The sequence below is a fragment of the Agelaius phoeniceus genome, chromosome 4 (assembly GCF_051311805.1).
Source record: "Agelaius phoeniceus isolate bAgePho1 chromosome 4, bAgePho1.hap1, whole genome shotgun sequence".
Taxonomy (NCBI): Eukaryota; Metazoa; Chordata; class Aves; order Passeriformes; family Icteridae; genus Agelaius; species Agelaius phoeniceus.
The window spans coordinates 16602149-16626208 of record NC_135268.1 but is presented as its reverse complement, the minus strand read 5'-3'; the positions used below and the strand labels follow the sequence as shown (position 1 = coordinate 16626208).

At 36.1% G+C, this 24060-nt stretch overlaps 1 protein-coding gene across 2 annotated transcripts in view; it reads right to left on the bottom strand.

Annotated features, from left to right (window-relative positions):
* The window catches only part of TTC29 (tetratricopeptide repeat domain 29), a 176707-nt gene that overhangs the window by 84322 nt on the left and 68325 nt on the right, over nt 1-24060 (bottom strand). For both annotated transcript variants that reach the window (XM_077176589.1, XM_077176590.1), the window contains exons 3-5: nt 23331-23414; nt 9814-10037; nt 137-322 (exon numbers count right to left, since the gene is read on the bottom strand). In XM_077176589.1, coding sequence (XP_077032704.1) covers nt 137-322; nt 9814-10037; nt 23331-23414 — 494 coding nt within the window. The remainder of the gene's footprint in view (nt 1-136; nt 323-9813; nt 10038-23330; nt 23415-24060) is intronic.

Here is a 24060-nt window from a genome sequence, read left to right as displayed (position 1 = left end):
CAGGATGTTTATCTAAATGTAAATTAGAAGCAGGATGAAACATTACAGAACTACATGTCCCCAGCTCTTTTAATTCAGCCCAGTTTGTGTAACTAGAGATGCCATCCAAAGCAGCTTTGTGATGTCAGTGCCTTACCTTCTTCCTCTTCGATGAGGGCCATGTTTACATATCCTTGTGCCTTTCTCTTCCCACCATCAATTTCTACTAATTGAGCTGTGTTATAGCTTTGCTCATAGAAGTAGTTACTTAACCATTTGTCCTCAGGGTCATTGAAACAGCAGGCCAAGCTAAGCTGGTTATCATACACTTTCTCATAGTGCCCTTTAAAAACAAAAAAAAAACCAAAATAAAAATGTAATATTATCATCAGTGTTCAGAAATTCTGCACGTTATAGCAACAATACTATTTTTATTTCTACATTCAAATGCCATCAAGTTCTGTTGTGTTCACTCAGAGAAGTTGAAGAGGAAAATTATAATCTTACAAATTAAGCACAATTGGAAACATTTTTGTTCTCATTTCTGTGTGCAAAACCAGAATTCAGTTTAATAAACACAAAACCTGGATAAAACACTGGCTAGTCAAAAGAGAAGTCAGAGTGAGACTGGAGAAGCATTTGCCTGAGCCTCTGGGCCCTGAAAAGGCGTAAGAGCTTTCCAAACCTTGGACCTCTAAGGTAACAACTGTGTTGATGGAGATTAAGAATCAAAAAGAACACTCTGCAAACACAATCCATTAATTCATATAATTTTACATGTTCAAAGTATGACTTTGATGCATATTCCCATGTTTAATACCTTAGCACTCTTAGAAATTAAAGACAAACTGAAATTGCACCCATTTCCCTTGGAACCTCCCACCCAGTTCACCAAGGAATTGTTCTCAGAACAAATGTGGAAAGGAGTGGGTTTTAAGTCACAGATTATATGGCCTGAAGTTTTGCCAGATTCCATAGCCTGAAGTTTGGATTCTATTCTTTATCATCTCAAACAGCTGAATGAACACACATTATCCCTAACATTTACAAAAAACCTGCAACTCCTAAATCTAAGTAGCATTACAAAATTATCCACAATTTAAAGTTACAGAATAACAACTTATTTCCCTTGAAAAAGTACCTTTTAAAAAAACCCCACAAGATATCAGCCTTGAATTATTCCAAAACTTTACTAATTTGGAGTTGAAATCTAAAACTTTCCTGACAAGTCTCATCATACTGTTCCACACTAAAGTGAATTTGAAAGATCTATTTCTTATATGATACTGAAAAATCTATGAAATAATAAAGTAGAGCATGAACCTGATGTGAAATTGAATAATTAGCTAAAATTCCATTGCAGTTTTGGTGGGCTACTTAGTGTGTTTTGGCTGTTAAATGAATATGAGCCAAACAGCCAGCACTAAAGGAATTTCCACATATTTGGGTAAAAAGGAGTTAAGCACACGTCTAGCAGCAGGTAAGAGACTTTTTGTTTAAGCTGGGTGTGTGAACAGAACTGCTTTGTTTTTGGGAGCTCTGCAATTTGTAAGCTTTGCTCAAAAAGAGAGAGAATGGAGAAAAGAAAAACCCCTCTTAATTCTGGGTATGGAGCACCACACAGAAATCAACTGGGAAAAAAATAAAGCTTTTCAGCATAGGCAAGATCTTCAAGTCCAGATCTTTCCCAAGTATTTTAAATCTATGACAACCATATCAAAACACTTCAATCAAAAGATGCAGTTAAATTCTCTTCTTCTGCAATCTACAAGAAGAATTGGGGGAAATACAGCTTCCAAAAGGATGAGTTTAATGACTAAATTCCACCACCTATGCAAGTCACTTGCACTGTTTGGAACACACAGCAGCAATTACCCAAACAAGTACTTTAAATTCATCACTAAGCCAGACAAGAGGGATTTGTCAGCCTCATCTCTAGTATGTTCTGTCTTAAAATTACAAATTACATATGATCTACTTGAAGAAATGTAGGTCTCTCATTCTCTCTACTGTCATGACTGTTATTTGACTTCTATCTTGATAAAGTTCTTCAGTGTGTTGCACAACACAGTAAGGACTTTATTCTTTTGAGAAAAAGAGTTACCACCTAATCATGTCTGTATCATGAACATCTTCAAGATGTTCATCTACTACTTGTTTCTCCTCCTTTTTTCTCCATCTTGGTCATTTCAGAGAACATTATCTGAATTCTTCCTGCTTAAAGGTTTTTGAAATCAAGCTGAAACCTTTTCCCCATTCTTGAACACTCCTTTTATCTTTTGATTTAAAAATTCATTCCTCTAATTGTAAACAATACTTTTTTTTTTACTGCTTGTGTTATTTTATTCATTTTATTTATTATTTTGCTTTCTTATTTATTTTCTCAGATTTCTAACTTTCTAATAATTCCCATTAAAATATATATAAAATTATGATTTAGAAATATATAATACACATTGCTTCAATTTCTAATATTTTAAAAGAGATAACATCCCTTCCAAGAAATGAGTGATTCATAATCTCTTTAAAATCACCAAAAAAGAAATAGCTCAGAAATTACATTTAAATTATCATCTCATCATTTGCATCTAAGGTTCTAAGCTTAAGTTTTGAAATTCAGCTTTGAGAGGAATAATTATCAATATACAGGCCTCATGTATTCCTAATCTGAATATTCTTCATGGCTGTGAGTTTTCATGCCTTTTGTTTCTCCTCAGGACTGAAAAAGCACCTCCTGGGTGCCTCTTTTTCAGAATATCCTGGAGTCTACATTGTATAAAACATATTTATACATTAGAAATTAAGACTATTTTGGTACAATATCCTCATCAAAATCTTCTCAAATGATTCTGGAATGGAAACAACAAAACTGGGCTGGGCTTAATATACCTACATTTACCTGTGTAATGCGCACACACACATATACATATATGCCTGTATTCGTATATGTTTATAACATATTTATACATCTATGAAACATCCTGATCTATCACACTTATCAACATTATACTAAATCCAAGACACTGCACTGTACCAGCTACTAAGAAGAAAATTAATTCTATCCTAGCCAAAACCAGGACAACACACAGAAATAAAGTTAACACCCAGTTGGGATTCATCCAAACTTACTAATTTAGATACAGATAGGAGTTACCTAGGATTCCTTTCCTCTCAGTGAAGAAAAGCAGATACTTCTTGGATGAGGTTTATCTCACCCTGAATTGAACAATGCTTGCAGCACAAGGGAATGTTTTTAGAGATTATCTCCGAAGTAGAGGCACAGCTTCCCACGATTACAAGCACACGACCACACGAGCAGTGAAATACAAAACCTAATTATAACCACTAACATAAAGATAATAATACACATTAGATCACAGCTAAGTGAAAATGAACTCAAAGATACCAGAGGATGCATACAAATGGTTGCAATAAACCAGAAAGGGAAGAGATAATTGGATCATCATTGGATACAGACACACTGGATACAGATTTGCTCCTCTGAAATTGTTGCTACAAACTATCAAGGCACTTATGTGACATAAAATTACGCAAATAACTTCAGGTAGTGCCCTACAAATCCCAAGGGATGGAAGTGACCCGAGGCAGACTCCAGCTACTGCCACGGCTTTGATTGAATGAACTTTACCGTGACCTCTGCTGAGGATCCTGCCGGTGCATAACAATGAGAAGTGCACAAAGACAACCTTGTCTCTGGCACTGTCTTGGGCAGGGCTGACCGGATACACAGGCCATGCACCAAACCCCCACACCCCAGACTTTTACAAGCCATTTGGATTTGGATCCAAAGTCTGAGTTACTGATCAAGAAGTTAACTGATGTTATTCTGACAGTGGCAAAGCTAGTGTGTCAGACTTAGTGAAAGTGAACTTTTACATCCCCAGGAGAGGAATATAGGAATAGAGAAATTCTTCTATAAAAACTCCAAGTAGTTCGGATATTAAAACTTTGAACTCTCTGGTTTTGTAGAGTACATTCTGTACAACTGATAATAAAACACATGTAGACAAGTCATCTTTAGGCATTTGTTGATCCAAAAAAATGTAAAAAACCTCCCTAATTGAGTGTTTATGTACAAAAGGAGAGTTGTCCTATCAAACCTTCCTGAGAGCTTTCTGCTAAACAGAGATTAAAAAAAACCCCAAAACCTTCAACTTGAGCTTAAACATTAAACCCCATATATTAAACACACAGGGTATTCCCTGCTGTGTATCAGGATCTCTTTAGGTGCACCTCAGCTGCCAAGTAGCATCTCCTCTTGTGCTCAAGCCATAGGCCCTGATCAGTGCACTGAACAATACCTTTGTTCCTGGACTCTTCTCAAGAACTGCAAGGCTGTGCACACAACAGAGGATCACTCAAATCCATATCTGCATGTTTGCTGTGCTCAGCTAGACAACTACTAAGTAGTGCAATGCAAGGGTAGCAAGGTGCAGTTTGAGAACCCCAACAGGGCTAACATGAGAGAAAACAAACACACAGAAAGCCAGCAAGCCATCCTAGTGAGACTCAAGTACAACTTGCTGCCATATCTCTATGATCTCCCTTGTTACAGGATGCAGTGGAAGAAAGGGAAAGAAGTACAGGAATGGTCTTTAGAGAACAGACGAAAATATCAGGAAGAGATCCTGGCTTGATGTCTCCTTTGAAGAATAAAATAGGCAGGTGTTCCATTTTCCATTAACAAGAACTTGCACTGATTTTTAAACTACAGGAATCAGAAAGAAATCTTTCAACATCCAGCTATGAGTCCTTATTTCCCACTCAAAAAGCCACCAGTCAGTGCTTTGTTCCTGCCAAACAAAGGCCATATGGAAACTTTTCAACAGGTGTTAACATTCATCCTCCAGTCAGCTGTTTAAAGTGTGTATGACTGGATTATAACTGACCCTTCACTCTTGAAGGCACATAAAGGTGTGGCCTAAGGTCAATTAAAACACTATGAGTAATTTTTTATGTCAGAATGAGGCAGAGTGCTGGAAGGCTAATTTTTCTTTTGCCAGAAAGATCAAAATCAGTGACTTAGTAGCAAGACAGCTGATGCTGCGAAGAATTCACTCAGAGAAAGATCTAGGATGGAAGATGTTGGACCAAAAAGAAGTACAAACTGCAGCTCAATATGGTGCTGCAATTGGTTATTTCCATCTGGATCTATACATGGCAAAGAATCAGTCCCTTTTGCTTGTTCAGAAAAAGGATGCTTCTACATCTATAGGTAAAACACTCCTCAATCACTCCTTTTTCCAGAGAGTTTATTCTTAAATGGATAAACTTTTTTTCCTGAATGTTTATCTGTAAGTCCACAAATGAAGAAAGTGAAAATGCAAGTTGTGAGCACAATGACACCAAGTTACAGGCAGAAACTGTTTCCTAGAGTGTGCACAGAGCACATCACTCCCAACACTGTCAGGTACATATGGGGAAAATGCTTGATCAATGAACAGTCTATTAAAAAAAATGCTAAGGAAATGGTCAGGGTATAATTTTACTGGGTAAAGGATAAAACCAGCTAATGATAATAATATGAGTCAATTAACTGGTAATCTGGAATGCTAAAAGGGAACTCCAAGCTATTGCAACGAAAACATACTACAGAAATTTTCTAAAAAGTGCTGCTTCTGTTGAAGTTAATGGTAGTTCTACAAGTGGCTGTATTTTGAGATGGTTTGGTTTCTTTCCTGGACAGAATCACTTCAGCTTTTTGTAAGATAACTACAAAAATAATAAAATTCTCCACTGGTCTCCAGCAACTGCTACATTTTTCCTGTGATAAAATATTAAGTAGGGAGTGACAAACCTGCTTAGAAAATAAAACAGCATTCCCTTGCCCAGCCCCTCAAAAGCAAACAAAACTATGTCTCATCCAAGCAAATCTTAAAAGAGGGTTTGATATACTTTTTTCTTTTAAGGCATAACCTATTACCTTTTTTTTTTTTTTTGAAAATAGCATGGGCAGTATGGTTACTGCAATGTTTCTAGCCCAAGCCTAAGGCATAACCTTACAGAAAAGCTTTCTACTGTAAAATGCTAAACTCTGTTTTCAACCTTGAGTATACTGGACAAAATTTTTCCAGTGCATGCAGATCAAATACTCATGCTTCTTTCATACACTTTATGAAAAGACATCTTTTACAACAAAAACTAATGTTAATTCATACTGTCAAAATTTTTCTCTACACTGAAGTGAGGGAAAGAAAGCCAAGTTGTCACTTCTTTCTAATTGTGTGTCTGGTACTGTCTAGAACAAGGGTCAGCAGCCTGCAGCACATGCACAGATTCAGCATTTAGCACACAGCATAGCACAAAGGTTGCGTGGGGTCAGGAACCAGGAGCAGGTGGAATCTCAGAAGGGCAGCAGTTCCCAGGTTTTAACTCCTGGTTTCCAGCAGCTGCTGCAGTGATCAGCTAATAAGCAGTGTCTTGCCCTTCTGAAGGGGTGTTCATAGCCAAGGATTCCACCCTCTGGCTTTGGCACAGTGATCTGCCACTACAGTGCTGAGTGCCCAGCACAAGCTACAGCCACTGAACTGTGGCACTTTCCCTGGTTTTGCATTCCTGCTCTGGCAAAAGAGTTAACAGCTGGGACAGCTCTTCCTTTAATTGTTCTTGAGCTGGAACTTGCTTTGCACTCCTTTCAATGGCTACAAGCAAACCAGCTCACTCTATACTGATCGAGTACTATCAGTACTGATAAATACAAAACACAGCTTCCTTTTGAAGGAACCCCCAGTATTTCCATATATGTGCCAAGAAATCACTGTATACATCAAATGCTGAGCTGTGCAGATCCCATACTCTGACATTTATCCTGATTCTTCTGTAAAAAGACATACAACTATATACATATTTAAACAGCTCAACTACCTCCTTTTTTTCCCTAAGCTCCTGAAACCAGAACTAGTAAAAAAAGAGGTTAGTCCAGTATAAAGGAACATCAAAGAATAATTAAAATTCCCTCAATTTTCAAGTCAGAAACATTTACTTTGCTTGTATAAAGAAGGCAAGACAAAAATATAGTCAAGCATTGGCAATATTTCTGCCACTGCTTTAGAATAATGCTGAACTCAGGGCAAAATAACTCCATCAGTCATTTTTCTGAAAAGCTACAAGGATTAAAGTTCCCTCTCTATTTTTCAATACTTGGGAGATATTCAAATGCAACAAAAATGAGTTTAAGTTGGCCAGAAAAAGCTGTTTTCTTTGCACACAGCAAAGTACTGGTAATAGGCAATTAAAAAAAAAGACAACTCCTGAGTAATTTGAAGTGAAAGCAAAATATTCTATTAAAAATGAAAATCGAGAGAACCTTGACTGGTATATGTAAAAGCAATCAGTGTAATGCTGGTAAACAAAATTCTACTATTTTCAAACACAGCAGTAAAGAAAGTAATTGCTCTTTGATATTAGCCTGCATGGCTCTGATTCAGTTCAAGCAAATTATTTATGTCCAGAATTGTAGTGTCCTAGAACTAAAAACTGTGGAAACCATTACAATATTAACACTTTCCACCAATAAATATGAAAACTGAATGTGTACATAGCTTGTTCTGTACACTATGGTAAGTACCATAAAACTCTAAAATTAGAAGTTTGAAGTTATATTCAAAATTGGGACAGTAATACCCTATTATCCAAAAATAACAGATGAGAAAAATTAAATAACAAATAAGAAAATTATTTACTGACAAAGTAAGTGTTTTGCTTTCCACATACCACTCCAAGTTCAAACCCCAACATTTTCTGAAGTTTTAATTAATAAAAATACTTACAAGTAATGAATTTTTAATGGTCATTATTTATAGCTGCTATCTCTTTTTCAGCATAATTGTTACCTCAGATAGGTAAAATTTCAGCCAACCTAATATTAGCAACATAACCATGCTATGAAACTCTCACCATTTGCTGACCCAAATATTACCTTCACCCTTTTAAGCGTGAACTGTGGCAGCTGAAGAGCAAATGCAGGTCAGCCACTGTTGTGGCTGCTACATCATGGTAAGTTCTAGCTGAGGTGAACTGCTGAATGATTCTTAAATGGTGTCAACTGGAGTTGTCGGGAGATCATAAGCCAGAGCCCCAAGCAATTTGATTAGAATCAGAGAGTAACCGGATTAGCAGAGCTACTGAATTAGTGTTTGATGAGCTGCACAATTCATGTGAATCTTCACAGCACTGCTGGCTCTCAGACCTGCAATAGGAATTACCATCCACTCCTTCATGTGCCAGGAAACTCAAACCTTATTCTATACAAACGAGACATCTGTGCAAAGATTTGCATTGAAACCGGTGAAAAAAATCAAAACAAATTATGCCCTGCTCTAGCAATTCAGTAACAACGCTTGCCAACTCTTAAGTCCTCATTATTTTTTTTTTCTTTCATTTTAATCAACAGGCAAAGTTGGGAGATACTCTCCTAGAGGCAAGGTGCAATTAGGCAGCTGGTGGTGGTACCTTGTCTCTGGGAGAGGTGACAGACTTACAGAGCCCAGCACACAAGAAATGCCAGGTTCAGTAGGAGAAGTGCAGGAACTGCACATTTGGGAATGCCTTGTCTCTCATGTTTGCCATCTCTGTTGTCACACATCAGCCTGTAACACTGAAAAATACCATGCACTGAAGGCAGGCAAACTGTTCTCCTCAAGTGGCTGCAGGAAGCAGGCCCATTAAGATAAGCCAGTTAAGATAATGTCCAGTATTTTTGACCATCAGATATTAGCAGAATGCTTCTGCCAGGCCAGTCCAAGCCCCAAACTTCTCTCTCATATTCTGCAAGATACACGGGTGGCTATTCAGGTTTTAGTCATATTCCAGGCAAAGCTAAAGATTCCTTCCAATTATGGTTGGCTGGGCTTCCTGTCAAGAATTACAGTGAAATAAAGCAACACAACTTTTGGCTTTCATGGCAAGCATCAAATAAACAGTTAAAATTAACATTTTTTGGAAGTGCCAAAAGGGTTTATTTTGCTGTTCCTTTTTTTTGAAATGAAGTTGCCTGTTTCTAAATTTCAGTTAAAAAGCTTAGATTCCAAATTCACAAGATTTACTGTAGGTTTTCATATTTGTAATGATCAAAATGCAACTTGAAACAAGACAACTACACTGATATCAACTCAGCTATGAAACAAGATTGCAGGTAGAGCTTTGTCTGCCTCCATCCCTGCAATTATTCCAATGGAGAAAGATGGAGTAAGTTATGTTACTATTTATAGTAAAAGGAAATTATAAATATGAGTGCTTAGTAAATAGTAGGCAATAAAGAAAATACAGTAATTTTGAGTTATGTCTTCACTAATATCTAGTAATTCACAGGTGGCATGTTACATCTGTGTGCTGTATTTTATTTGACATGTTCACAATCCTTTTTAAGTCAGTCACAAATCCAAACACAGTTAGCAGGATATTTAATAAAAATAGATTTATAAAAGTATTACTGTGTGAAACAGCATTTCACCTATTAAATTTTTCTAATACAAAACCAGCTTCTCAAATCAATAGAGGAAGAAAAACAACAAATAATGAAACTATGAGAAAATAATTGAGATGTTATCAAAGCTATAAATACATCAAACATTTCTGATGTTATCAAAATTCACTCTACATGTTTTTTCCTTTTTTTCCTTCCTTCACAAGACCTCTCCTGATATCTGCAGCTCCTAATCATTTATTCTATAAATACAGCTCAGTTGACTAAGGCTGCAATGTGCTAAGATGCAGTAGCGTTTCAAATTCATACATGAAACAATTTGGAATCTTCCCCCAGGCACTGGCGGCTGCGGCTCCCGCTGCTCCGCTACCCACAATCCCCCCATTTACCTGCTCGCCGGGCTGCCTCAGCCCCGGTCAGGAAGTGGGAAAGCTGATCCAGCTTATCAGGCTGCTCCTCCAGGGACTTCTCATGCCATATGGCTGACCCAGGCCCTGCAGCCTCCCTGAAGGCATTCCACTTCTGGATCAGAGTGAGGAGCTCAGAGAAGGACTTGTGATAACCCCGGCGCAGCATGTCTATGCAGATGTTCTTCTTGTATGAATTCCTGTAACTGGGAATAAGAAAGGGAGATTTTAAGCCTTTAAACTTGTATTCTGTTCTCCACCTTACCAAATAAGTGCAGATAACTACAACAGCTTTCAGGAAGAGACCTCTGCAGTTCAGCAGCAGGGAGTGGGTATTATTTCCCCCGCTCAAAAAGAGATCTGCTAAAATCTGCTTGCAAATGCCGTACCCTAGGGAAGCAAACACGGCAATAATCAATAAATACCAATATATCCATTGAAAACACGGTAAAAAATACACTTCTATTCTTAGCTGATATTTGGTAGAAAAGGCTGACTGATGGGAACCCCCCCATGTTTACATTAGTCCATGAAAACACAATGACCCCTTCGTTTGCTTTAAGACAGTGCACAGGGAAAACTGAGGCTCATGTCAAAACAACATATATGTTGTTATACATAGCGTTATTATATGTTATACATACATATTGCTATATACTATACGTTTATATATATATCTATTAAATAGTTTTGCTGTAGGACAGGATGGCTTGGGTTAAAAAAGCCAAACAAATGCTCCGCCAGAAACATATGACATGCCAGAATAATTAGATATTATTTTCCTTCCATTTAGCATATAACTTCAGCTGGTTTAGTGATGCAAAATTTGATAATTTCTCCCTAATTTTACAAATTTGTGATGCTATGATGAATTTTTATTGAATTTAGTGCCTTCTTAAACTCTGATGAGATACTTACATCAAAAAGTTGTAGAATCAAATATTCTCAATTGATAATACACCTTTGGGGGTATTATTTATGGAAATAATCAAAATATTTCTTTTATATGAAACAATCATATTTTCTCCTATTCTGGAAAAATCTATGAGTCCAATGGGACTGCAACACAAGGTACATGTGTAAAGGCTTGCAGGGATGATTGTCCAGTCTGGGAAAACCAACCTTTACCTCAGTAAAATCGCAAGGGCACAGATGTGTTACTTTTATCTTGCATATTCCATGAAGTTACCAACCTGTTTTCAAGACTGTCCTTTTAGATTAAAAACCATTCAAATTCAAAATATCTCAGCTTTAAAATAAATATGAAATTCTGAAAAATGAGATTTATATTGTATGTAATAAATTCAGGTGTAATAATAATAGCCCAATGAGACTAATACCTTGATCTTAAAAACAGCTACTGCAATTATCTAACAATGTTGATAAGATGGAAGTGATGTGAAAACTTCTTAGCTAGATGTAAATAAAACAGATAGCAATGTAAGATGTAGGAAGCAAATAATCTGCATTATTTCATATTTGATATAATTAAAATAAAATCTCTTACTACACAGATGCACATTAATCCTTCACATGTACTTTTCACATTTCACTTGCAGAACTGAGCATAAAAAATATTAAATAATCCTGATACAATTTAGACCAGACAGTACTGAATTTGTGTTTTATATATAAATGGATGCTTTTTCAGACTGAAAATCATGCATTTCTCTCATAGATAAGGGAAAAGATACAACTATTCTGTACCATAAAAATCTGCAACATTTATCTTATAAAAGTATATGAAAAATACATTTAAGCATTTAAGTTTTCATTCGCTAGAATATGCTATATTTGACATATACCAAATGTACAGTATATAGTTTCAAAATACTGTAAAGACACTATGGTAATACCATGCAACGTATTCTCTATTTTTTATATGGAATACCTTTTTCTTTACTGTTTAAAAATTCTATGTAATCAATAAAAAAAAGCCCTAAAGAGCATAGGTAAAAAATTCCTACCAACTTCCAAAGGCCTCGGACTGAATCCTACAGTAATCTAACTCAGAGAAGTGGAATAGCAATCTGCATAGCAGGCACACACATGCCTGTTTATTTATACAAGGGGATCTATATATGTTTGTGTGTGTACATGCATTAGATCAGGAGATGTATTGGAAATAACAAGGAAGTGGTGCTAAAAGATCTCAGCAGTCTCTACCCCAAGTCATTCAGGTAACTTTTAACTCTCACTGGGCACAGAACTGGTATTCACACAAATAAAAAAACTGTGTCCATGTTATTTCTGTAGACTGATGTATTTTACTTAAAGTCAAAGCACATTTTCCACACAAGAAAGCATTATTAGCAAACCAGTACAGGAAAACAAAGCATATAGTAAAACATGTAATTTTTAAAAACCAGTGTCAAGCGTGTTTAAATAAATCCCATCCCAATTAATGGAGAAATTGAAATAATGCTGAGATAATCCTACTGTGCAGAGCACATTTTTTTCTGAGGCAAAGAGGACTGATTTTAGCACGCAAGCAATGAAGCTATCTATTGTAAAACCCTCCAAATTTAGTGCCATAAAAATGAAAGTCATGTCAGTTATGCACAAAGCCCACAATAATAATACTATTGTATTATTTATATATAATTACAATACTATTGTAATACTATATAATAATACTATTCCTTAAGTTTCTGTAATATATAAGCTACAAGTGACTGATCATACACAAACAGTGAAATTGGGCAAGAGATTAATGGTATTATGGGGATAAATGGTATTTGTACCACCTAAAAGAGCTTGACACTGCAATGAAATCTAAAATAATTACAGTTATCAGTGTTTCCAGATGAAAATTCCAGGGTCCTCTTTTCCCCCCATCAAACACTCCTTTTGAACAGGGGCATGGTGTAGGTGAGAGCAGCAAACTTTTCATGATACCTTGAGATAAACTATGAATCCTCAGTCCTCAAAACACTTTCCACCCTGCTTTTTATGATGTCATGCAGCATGTAAAATCTGAGTTTAAGCAGAACAACTCATGTTTTAGATAACTAAAGATTACTTGATTTCTAATATCAATATCAAAACATCATACATAAGGTTCCTTCCAACTCAGGATATTCTGTGATTCTGTGATTTATTTTATAAAATCCCACTGTTAGCATTAGTATAGTATGTTTCTACATTGATAAGCAACCTTACACTAAACACTTTCGAACCTTGCTATCTAATAAATTATGATTTATTGTTAAACAAGCGAGTTTGTTTTTCTGCATTCATCCGCGCCGACTTGAGGCTTCCTTTGAACAATTAAGTTACTTCCAGGAGCGAAATGAGAGAAGACTGCCTGCCCTTTGCGGTGCTCGGAGCGGAGCCGTTCTCGGGGTTTAATGGTCTCTGGGGGCATCTACTGGAGACGTGGGAAAGTGCAGGCAGGATGCGCGGATCCCGGCGCGGAGCTAAGGGCCCGGCCGTGCCCCGGCACAGGGCACAGGGCGAGGGGCCGCCACGGCTCGCACGGCCGCTGCAAGCCACGGAATGTGTCGGACCAGAGTGAGCAGGCAGCCCTGTAAGGTCAGCCGGCTTTCGTTTTGAAACTGAATGTGATGTGACTGCAAACCCCAAGTCCTCCCTCCCCTAGGGTGATCATGAGGTCAGGCCAGAGAAAAAGGTTTCAGATGGATTTTTAAAAAAACTAACTATTTTTAAATAAAATTTGGAGCATCTCTATGTATTTATGCTTAAAATAAAGATATCAATTAATCAGCTTTTAATTTACAGGCTGAATTAGCTTGCTTTTCTCATCCCTGAAACTCAACAGATGAGAATCACAACACTTACCACAGAGCCAACTGATTCTGAGAATCCCCAATCCTCTGCCTGGGCACTCATTTCTGTCATTGCTGCTACCCCGTGCTGTTGCTAAATGTTTATTTACACAGGCAGGGCAGTGAGCTCCAGGTGGATCTGATCCTACACCAGCAGTTACTGTGATGCAGTGTTGCATCAAAAAGTGCTGAAAAATTCTGTGAGCTTCTGAGAATCTCTGTGTCATGATGGGGGTTGTGTGTCATAAGAGTTTTCAGCACCAAATAAATAACTAAAAGTTAAAGTTGCCATTTTAGTGGCACCTTAGTGGTACAGGTGTCAGTTTTGTGTCATGTAATATCACATGGGTGGAAGGAGCTACTTATTGAATGTGGATCTGTGAGTGTCACAAGACACTGCTGTTAACACTGTGCTTAATTTAAGTGTACTCAGATATTGCTACAGATATTTGAATTTTTCCTAAACTATACAGCTACTTCAGTAATTTTCTTATATGGATTTCTTTTTGCATTATCATTGCTATTACAAAACAATCTTGAGTCATGCTGAGAAATCACAGAAACCTGATTCTAATCCGTCTTTACCAGTGGAAGAATAATAAATAGCAATGTTCAGTGAGATTAATGAAATTACACTGTTGTTCCAGTCTCAAGGACTTTCTATATTATGGTATTGCACTTTTACAAAACCCTTAAGCAATGCTGGGAGATGAACACAGCACCTCACAACATTCCCTCCAACTCAAAATCCTCCACAATAAGGCTATTTGCATTCTACCCTTTAAACTGAAAGAGAGGACAGAAAAAGGAAATTAAGAGGCCAAGAGGCAGGAACTGGTGTTAGAAATAATCAAAACAGCCAGCATAGCATAACAGAATCATTTATCAGGAGCTTAATTCTCTATGCCTCCTGTCTGATGTAGTCAATTACAGACATGCAAAATAAGTCCAGAAGACTACTACTTTCAGATGGTAGATTTATATATTTATAGCTATATATATTTAATATTAGGTTTCATATATTTTGATTTTGTAGGGCTTAATTAGTATTTCCAGTAAATTCCAGCTGCTGATTACAATACAAGTTGTTGTATTGTACTGTAGCAATCCCATTTTGTAAAGAACAAAATGGCATGGATTAAACAACGATAGTATATAAAATATTAAAGTGTACTTCCAGTGTAAAATAATTACTCTAACAATTATTATAATGTTTAAAAACTGTATTCAAATAGGTTTCATCCACTTGGGATTTCCTTCTGCAGTTGGCAAGTCAATGACTAATACAAATGCCTTAGATAAGCATCACAAAATTATGAAAAAATAATAAAGATATTTTTGCTTATGTTTATTTAAACAAATTTATTTTAATTCCCCCCCATTTCCTGTCTATAAATCTAGAAGAAAATTAAAATTACATAAAGTATGTGAATACTTAGCTACTTATGTGAATACTTAGCTACTTTTTGCTTAACCTATATGCAAAAAAACCACATCATAAACATGGGAATATCAAAGTTTACTCCCTTAAATTTGAAAAATATATGCATTAAGTAAAAACAAATATAGTACATAAAATACAAAAAAAAGCCAAATATGCTGTAGGAATTTATACATTCAGGCTGCTGTGCCTAGGAATTGAAAGAGGAATTATTATTTAATTATAGCTGGACAGCCAAAAAGCCAAGAACAGCTTTGCCACACTGTTGGTGACCCATGCCCAAAATGAGCTAAATTTTGTGCAGGCAATTGTCGAACACAGAAAGGACTCATGCAAACAATTGGCAAATATGGAAGGTGAAGTGCCTTTAGCACCCAGGTTCCAGTGGTATCAGCTCCTGTACTCACACTGCCACATCCCTGGGCTGCAACCCACCAAAGGTGAGCACACAGCTAACTCAAAAATACATCCAAGCCCTGTGTTATCCCAGGTCTCTGGGAGAATTTATCCACACAAGTATTTTGGTAAGTAAGCCCTTGTATGGTCCAGGCACTCAGCACATTTCAGTACCACATACTGCTACAGATACAAAGCTATTTAACTGCATCAGGGCACAGCCTCTTTAATCCTGCTTTAAAGACTGTCCGTTTAAATACTCTTCTTTTAATGAAATATTTACTGCATGGAAATATGTTAAATTGTAGACTATAGTAATCTCATTAAAAAAAGATATGACAGTACAGTAAATGCCATTAAGCAGTAATAGACAGCTTACACTTCAGAATATTTTACTACTAAGGCTGAGTGTTAAATTACATTGGCATGGGGTGCCTGCTTTTTAATTCCAAATTACAAAGTTGAAATAGCTAATATCATATTACAAGAAAAATAAAATCCACAAACCCCCAAAATGTTATAAAAAGGATTCCCTATTCTAATTATAAATAAAAAATATTGCACAGCGATTTGTACACCTCATGGGAGGGAAAAACAGCACTTGGAATTGACTTGTAACAATACAGATTTTTTTAAAAAGAAAAACTTTATGGAGCTATGTATCCAGAACTATAACAGAAAGATGAAAATAAAGCATATATTAAAAAAAGAGATGTAGGTACTTTATACTATATATATTTTTTTTTTTAATGTACAAGAACTTTTAGCTTTAGCAATGCAGTGTTTTCCATCTGCTGCCTCAGTCACTGGATTGTTGTCAAACCACACTTTAACCTAAATCATGCAATCAAAGGGAGATGCACACCCTGTCAGTAGGATCCCACAAAGAACACATATATTGAACTCACTTCCTTTTGTTCAAAGCTACATAAAATGAAAAATTAATCTATTATAAACATCAAAGGATGACACATAAAAAGTGTTTTAAAATTAATGTAAGCACTGTAATAATTAAGAATCCTCATTAACCCAGAAAATGGAAATATAAATTTAGGAATGAACTTTTGAAACATTCTGTCCCTAAACATAAATGCAAAGAAAACACTAAAACTAAAGATAAAAATTTGACCCTTAGAAAAATGTTCATCTTACATAAGTAAACACACCTGTGATTATTTCCAGAACAATCAGAAAAAAACCTTTATCCTCATTAATCTTTCCACTTTTCTTTCCAAATTAATAATGTTCCTTAACCAAAAGTAATTCCAACCATATTTTATGGACTACTATTTATCAAAATGAAGTATTTCTCAACTTCCCTCTTTTATTTCAGAGCTGACCTGATGGTCTGAGAGCTAGAAACATGTGAGTTTGGAATCCTTTCCATTTGACTTGCATGATATCAAAGCAGTCATTAAATTTCTCTGCATGCTTATTTTACAGTGTGCAGGACAGATAAACATAATTATTTACTTTCTGTATCTTCTCAAGCTGCTGTCACAAAATTTCATAAAACCCTATACAAGGCTCTGCATTTTTTTGCAGTATTGACATGAACAATTCACACAGTACTTTTGCTTTTGTTTAGGAGATCTCTTATTCAAGTCCCCAGCTGAATTTACTCAGTAGGATAAGGACAAATAGACCACAAAGGGATTGATAAGAAAGGAAATGCGAGGAATTTGCACAGTGCAGGATTCACTGTAAAAATTATTAGAAAGTCATGACTGTACCAAGGCAGATTAGACAACTTTCCTCATCTCAGCCTCTTTTTGTGTGTTAGAGATGCTTCACCTTTAGGGAGTGTTTTAAAAATAGAAATCAGTTGTGTACTGCTTGTACATTATCTTCAGTAGTAAATATTGTTGAACTCCTGAGAAATGAAAGCACTAAAAAACCGTAAGACCAAACTTAGTAAAAACAACAAGTTACATAAAAAAAGAAAAACTTCAGCTCACTGTGTTCTTCTTTATTAAAGTATGTCATGTATTTTATCTTTGCAAGAGTTTGATGAGTTTTTGCAAGTAAAATTCTGTTTCCTCTATACTTGCTAATAGTCATGAGAATCTGTAGTTTGCACCTTCCCATTAAAAATGTATTGTATTTTTTGAAATTATTCACCCCGCCTTTTATCCAGATCATGTCTTTGAAAGGAGGAAGTAGATAATAAATGGAATAATTCATGATTTCCCATTAAATATGAAACTTTCTTTTGCAGAGTTTAGAAAATGAAGTTCTACATAATGTACAGAAGTTGATTAGAACTTTTTTTAACCTTTTCAAGAAAAATCTTCCACATTACACAAATGCACAGAGAAGTTTCTTAAGGAAAGGCAAACCATTCACTTCCTACACAGCTCTGTTCCTCAGATCACTGCCTAATTACACTAAATAATATGCTTATCAGGCCCAAAATTCACAGAGATCATTCATTTGACCAAAAAGAATGTGTGCCTCTAAGTTCTAAAATCTCTTTTTGAAAGTTGTTTAATAAACATTGAATCCTGGTCATGGCAAGCGAGATTGTTAGGAATTATTCAGACTGAAAAAAATACATATTTAAATAATATTGTGAAATAAATTTAAAATTTATCATCTAGCTCACTAAGTGACTTGTGCCATCTCCCTTTCCACAACCAGCAGGGAGTTTGGGACAGAGTGCCTTAATTTAAAATTTCTTTTACCATGAAAGGATAAACTTCTTTGGTTCTGATTTACCCTCTTCCACAGTTTTTAGTATCTAAAAGTGAAGAAATACCCTCATAAAATGTAAATGAGTTTACACAGCATTCCACCAGTTTTCAACCAGAGTAATGTGAACAGAGGGCCATAAGGTGCTTACAGGTCCTGTCCAAAGACTGACATCAGGAAGAACAGCAAAGTCTTGCTAGGACTGAACACAAAAGGGAAAGAAGTTTACTTTCTCTGTTTGCTGCTATCTCCTTGAGCTTGCCTCCTTCCCTCTTGTCTCCACAGCGCTGTACACAGAAGAAATGGAAGCAGCTCACAGCAGTGCAGGACTGGAACCAAATACTGTCCAATCAAGGACTGAAATACAAGGGAAAAACAGAATCTGCTCCTACACATTATTTGTCTGCATCCCAAATTGCCTTTTGCAAGCTTTCTAGTAACAGCAGATGCACCTTGTGCTTCCTTGCCTAAATCCCATACCAACAAGAAATTTTCCTCACCGTTTTTCTGGTAGTGCTTCTCTTCTCTTCCTCAAGAGCCTCATTTATGAACAGAGAAATGGTCAAACTACCCTACAACATAAAACCCCTGTGCCTAGACCAAGCCCCTTCAAATTGGGAAGCCCCAGTAAAAATTTCCAGTAGTGAAAAAGACAGCATGGCAATATGATGTCAATGAAAAAAGGGCCCTATCTATTTTTTGAATAACCTAAGAAGTCACCGCATTAATTTATGTGGTAGAGGTGACAGCTACTAAAAGTATGGGTTAATCAAATCCCCAATCAGCTATTTCTGTTCAGCTTCCTTAAAGCACTGTTCCTTCAATGCATAGAATACAGACAGATAAAGAAGCAAATAAATCAAAAACTGAGTGCTGAAACAACTCTCACGATTGAAATAAATTACAAACAAAGGACAAGGTCAGAAAAATCCCAGTCTAAAACTAAGGCTTACTAGTCCATCATGGCTATGATGAAAATACAGAAGAAACCTTCATAGTAGGTCTCCTCTCCATCAGCCCACAAATCCCATTTTTCTCCCTCAGTGAACTCTCCAGATCATCCTGGCCTCTAGTCAGGTGAGGAAGTTTCTCCCTCTTTAGTCCTGGAGGACAGATAGGGCTGAGTATTCAGAAAGCACTGGTAGAAGACGTATGGATGTAGGAAAGAAATAATTTATTTCCACAAACTCCTCTAACACTTAACCCCTCACAAATTTTCCCACATCTTTTTTGTTTAACTCTACTTAGCTGATGCTGACACTGAAAAGAGCAGAAACTTGGGGAGAGTAGTAAATAATTTGTCTCTGACTGAAGAATGGAAAAATAATTTTGTTTCAGACGCCACCAACAGAAGTTTTAAAATGGATGCCAGGTCACTTCTGTTCTGCAGTTGACAGCTTCCTGTAAAAATGTTGCCTCAGGAATCAATCTCTAAGACCTCTACCTCATCCTTTTTACAGCTTTCAAAATTCCATAGTTCTGCAGCATGGGATTGAGTGGTAAATGATGTATCTACGTCTGAGCTCATCACCCTATGATCTCTCCATAAGCAATGGAGAGAAACAGGTGCTTCGAAAGTCTAATTCACCTTGTTCTAAAGCACTTGTCTGGATCCTGAAAGATGGGGCTCAACTAATCACAAGGCTGGGGTTATTAACTTGAATCAGTCAAGCTTGGGTGAAAGTCCCTCTGCTCTTTTTGCAGGGAGTTTGCAGAAGCTATGCTTCACTATATTCATCACTCCTCACTGCTAGAGCAGAAATTTTATGTTTCATTTTGCAGCCAACAATCTGAAAAATAGTTTAACGATCCACCTTCCTAGTACTGGCAGAGATGGCAAATAACTGCTCTGGAGGACACAGAACACCTGAGAATTAAAGCCTTTGCCTTTTTCTGTTTCAGCTAATCCTAAAGTGGGCCAGCCATTGGAGAATTCTAAGCAGAACAGCCCACTGTATCTCAAAAACATCTGACAGAATGTGTATAAAAGAGTGTTGTCTCCCGCCTGAAAAAATTCATCTCACAGCCTGTCTTTACTGACACAGATTTATCAAGCCACCTTTCCATAACACACTGATCCACCACTCATGAGACAGAAAACACAAATACAAATTTTCTGCATAGCTAGGTAAGCTTTCACCATCTCTGTATAACAATTTGGATTTCTTTTGACCACCAAAGCCTTGAGGACCGTAGAACTCCATCATTCAACTCAAATGTATTTAAAATACATGTAGTAACATCACTGAAGTAATTATTTTTTTAGTTACAGCTAAGCAAAGCTGCTCCTCTAATCAAATATATTTCAAAGTTTCTCTTTCTAGTCTTTCAACTCTTTTTTGATGACGTGCTCCTCTTTCAACAATCTTAATTTGTATGAAGAGGAGAGAACTGTTACTTGATCTTTCTGGCCCTGACAAAAAGGTCAGGAAACAAGAATGACAATATCAAATTCTGGCCCCTTTTAGGCTCTAAACTAATCCGAAGATTCAATCCTGAAATCTTGATGAAAAATGCTTCACAGTTCATCATGAACTTCTTGACTCTTAGTTCAGTCATATGAACTATTCTTAATTTTTACTGCAATTTGATTTTGAGCTGTTAATGACTAGGTGAGTCAGGACTAAGAAGAGAAGATATCAAGGAAAGCACGCTGAAGGCCACAGGAGTCAGCCAACCTCTGCATACAAAAACCTGCTTCTGTGGCAAGAAAGCACTCACATTCTGCACTAATGAACTTTTACTTTTTTTTCCATTTCCAGATCCTTGCACCACATTTACTTCTTATTTCAAGTTTAAGTCTTTGAGAAGGAAGCAAAACAAAATCCTGTTTTAATATAATTAAAGTACTATCTTAAGCACTATTTTTCCTCCCTCAACTATCATATCAACCTGGGACAAAAAATTATTACAAAGAAAAAGAATTAAAAACATTTCATTTTTCCACAGGAAAAAAAGAGATTATGTCATGAAGACACTTAATGGAATTCTTCCCTTTTGCTGAAGTTTGGAACACAGGACAGTATTTTACAATACAAGAATAACTGCAACCTTTTTCCTTCAATAGTTCATCTCAATTTTAAGGAATATTGTGAAGGATAGGATTTTAGGGGGAAGTTTTAAAGAATATTGCTTTTTTCCATAAATGTGATACTACCTATATACTCCTTTATTTAGAAGGTAATAAATTTTTTGTTTGCCCAATGTACACTTAAAAAAATGGTGTTTAATATTAAGCAGAAGTGTGGCCACAAGAATTTGTCTTGGTGCAATAATCACTGGCATATAAAGTTAACCTCAATATTAAACAAAAGTACAGATATTTATATGTCAGAGGAAGGAAATTCAGTCCTTTTATAAAGAAGTATAATAATCTGCTTCTGGAATGGAAACAATATTGAAAAACTACACAGCATATTACAAGCCATCTCTCATATTTTTAAAATAATAATACCGTTGCCTGCTGAGACATACCAAGCATTACACAGATTTCAGTAAGACCATTTATACACATGGCATTGCCTTACTTTATAAATTTGTTTTAGATTACATTTGATGCATTTAGTTTTTTCTAACTAGATTAACATAATACTAATGTAACTGTGTAGTTAGTTTGCTAGCTTTTGGTCGCTCTCAAGTGATTTTATCAAGGTTATGGAAGAGCATTAGTAAATTATACATAGAGAGAGAAATTTTGTAACTGCTGATTTGTTATCAAAAGCTAAAATTCTAAGAGAATTAAATGCACAGAACATGAATGCAACCTTTTAAGGTAGGTACTTAAAAAATCTCCACAGAAATACACCAGAATATGTATGATATTTCAGTTTAATCTTCTAAGAGGCGTTGGTAACTTTGGAGAAACAGCCTCTTACAAAACTGTAAGGGAACTCCACTTTGTGTAGGTATTGCAGAACAGATGATAAAATTCTTACTTCATTGTGGATGTCCTCACTGGCTTCCTTTGCCACAATGTTCAGACTCACGGTTTGGATATAAAAACATCATTTAGGAGGATTTTTTGCATTGTTTTTTTGTTTGTAAAATGCACTTTGAAGCTTCAAGGCCTTCCTAAAATAGCAGTGACTTCCTGTGTAATCACCTCAGGGAGAACACTTGTGATCCTGGCATGGGGTGGAAATCCACTGGGACTGAGAGCTGAAACAGCTCCCTGGGAAGTCACCTCAGCCTGTGACAATTGTTGGAGTGTAATGAGCAGAGCAGCCAGTTTCACAGCTGGTGTGGAAACAGGGGAACAGTAAGGGAAGGTGCTCACTTCTGTGTTTGCTCCCTGAGCTCTGATACTTGCAGTAATTTCCTAGATTTCAACGTGGAAGTTTTTAGGGAAGCTTTGCAGGCACATTCTTAGGCTAGGAAGGAGAAAAGAAGCATATTTTGCAAGAAACTAGCTGGTGGAATTCCTGCCTGACTGATAGAATGTTTTTATGCTGCAAGGGTGATCTTGCAATATTCATTGTTAAGGTGCCTAGAGCCCTTGTATATGCATCCTTTTATTATTTAAATATTGAAATAAATAAATCAGCTCACTTAAGCAACCAGCAATCCAGTTTGTTAGAATTCTCTCATTAATTTTGATGGTGCTGAACCCCAGATCTGTTAAAATACTCCAGAAGAATAAGTCAGTCATAGTCTCTTGTAACTTCTGAATGTAAATACCTCAGCTGTAAGAAATCAAAAGTTATCTAGATTTCTTTCATTCACCGGGTTTTTAAATAACTAATGGGGTATTAAATGCTTCACCACAGAAGTCAGCACTTGGGCTTGGCTAAATAGTAATTCAAAATTACAAGAATGTGTATGTCGGTACACTCAGCTCCCACCCCAAAGGAGATATTTCACAAAGGCTCAGAAAAAAAAAAGGGAAAAGAAAAAAAAAAGGCAGCACAATATAATTACTGACACAATCTTAACAAAAATGTTACAAATCTGATCTAATTGGTAAATATACAAATTAGTAAAACCAAGGAGATAAATGCTTTGATATATTTAACATCAGGAGAAATGAAACATCATTATTTAATATCAACTTCAATTTTTAAATGCCAAGTTCCACTAAAAAGGGTAGGGCCTAGGGAACTTTAAATTTAAATTACTATGATGACTAGAAACAAAGGAAACAATAAACTTATGGATGTTAAAATGCCTTGAAAAAGCCAACTTACGCAGCAGCTTCTTGTGTTGACACCCCTTTGATATTCTTCGCCAAATAATCATCTATGGCATCTTTGTCTTTGATCAAATGAATCCTAAATTTAAATGAAAAAAATTAAAAGAAACACTGTAAGGTGCTAGCATAGACTTCTGCACCATGTATAATATATTATCATCACCAAGTAGAGCTAAACACTGAAATATTGACAAAGTAATAGATCAGACATTCTATAAGCGCATACAAATATCTTTTTAATTTTTTGGTCTGTAGTTAGTTCAAATCTTCATTTCTGAAAGAAAACAGAGGTGATATAAGCTTTCAGGGGATCTGGTTATCTGATATTTCTGTCTAAACTAAAAGAAATTGTGTATTAGCTAAATCAGTAATAATTGATTAAGCTATCCATATTTAAACTGTTTCCTAAATCAGAACTGTTACATTTTTGTATTATGAGTACAGACCAGAGTGGTACAATCTATTTCATATTTAGCTTCTCCAAAATTAAAAACAAAGGCAAATCAAGAAAAGACTTCCCAAATCCAACTCAAAATGTTTTCCTTGGTGCAATGCAATCTTTTAATATTGCTCCTGGCTTTCCACAGTTTGAGTAGCATAGTGCAAAAGGTGCTCCACTGAGGGGATAATTTGAAGGTCATCAAAATAAAGAGCAAATTTCAGGATGCTTGGATGTAGGTTTAAAATTTGAACTGTGCATCATTTCACCCATCACTTCAGCCACC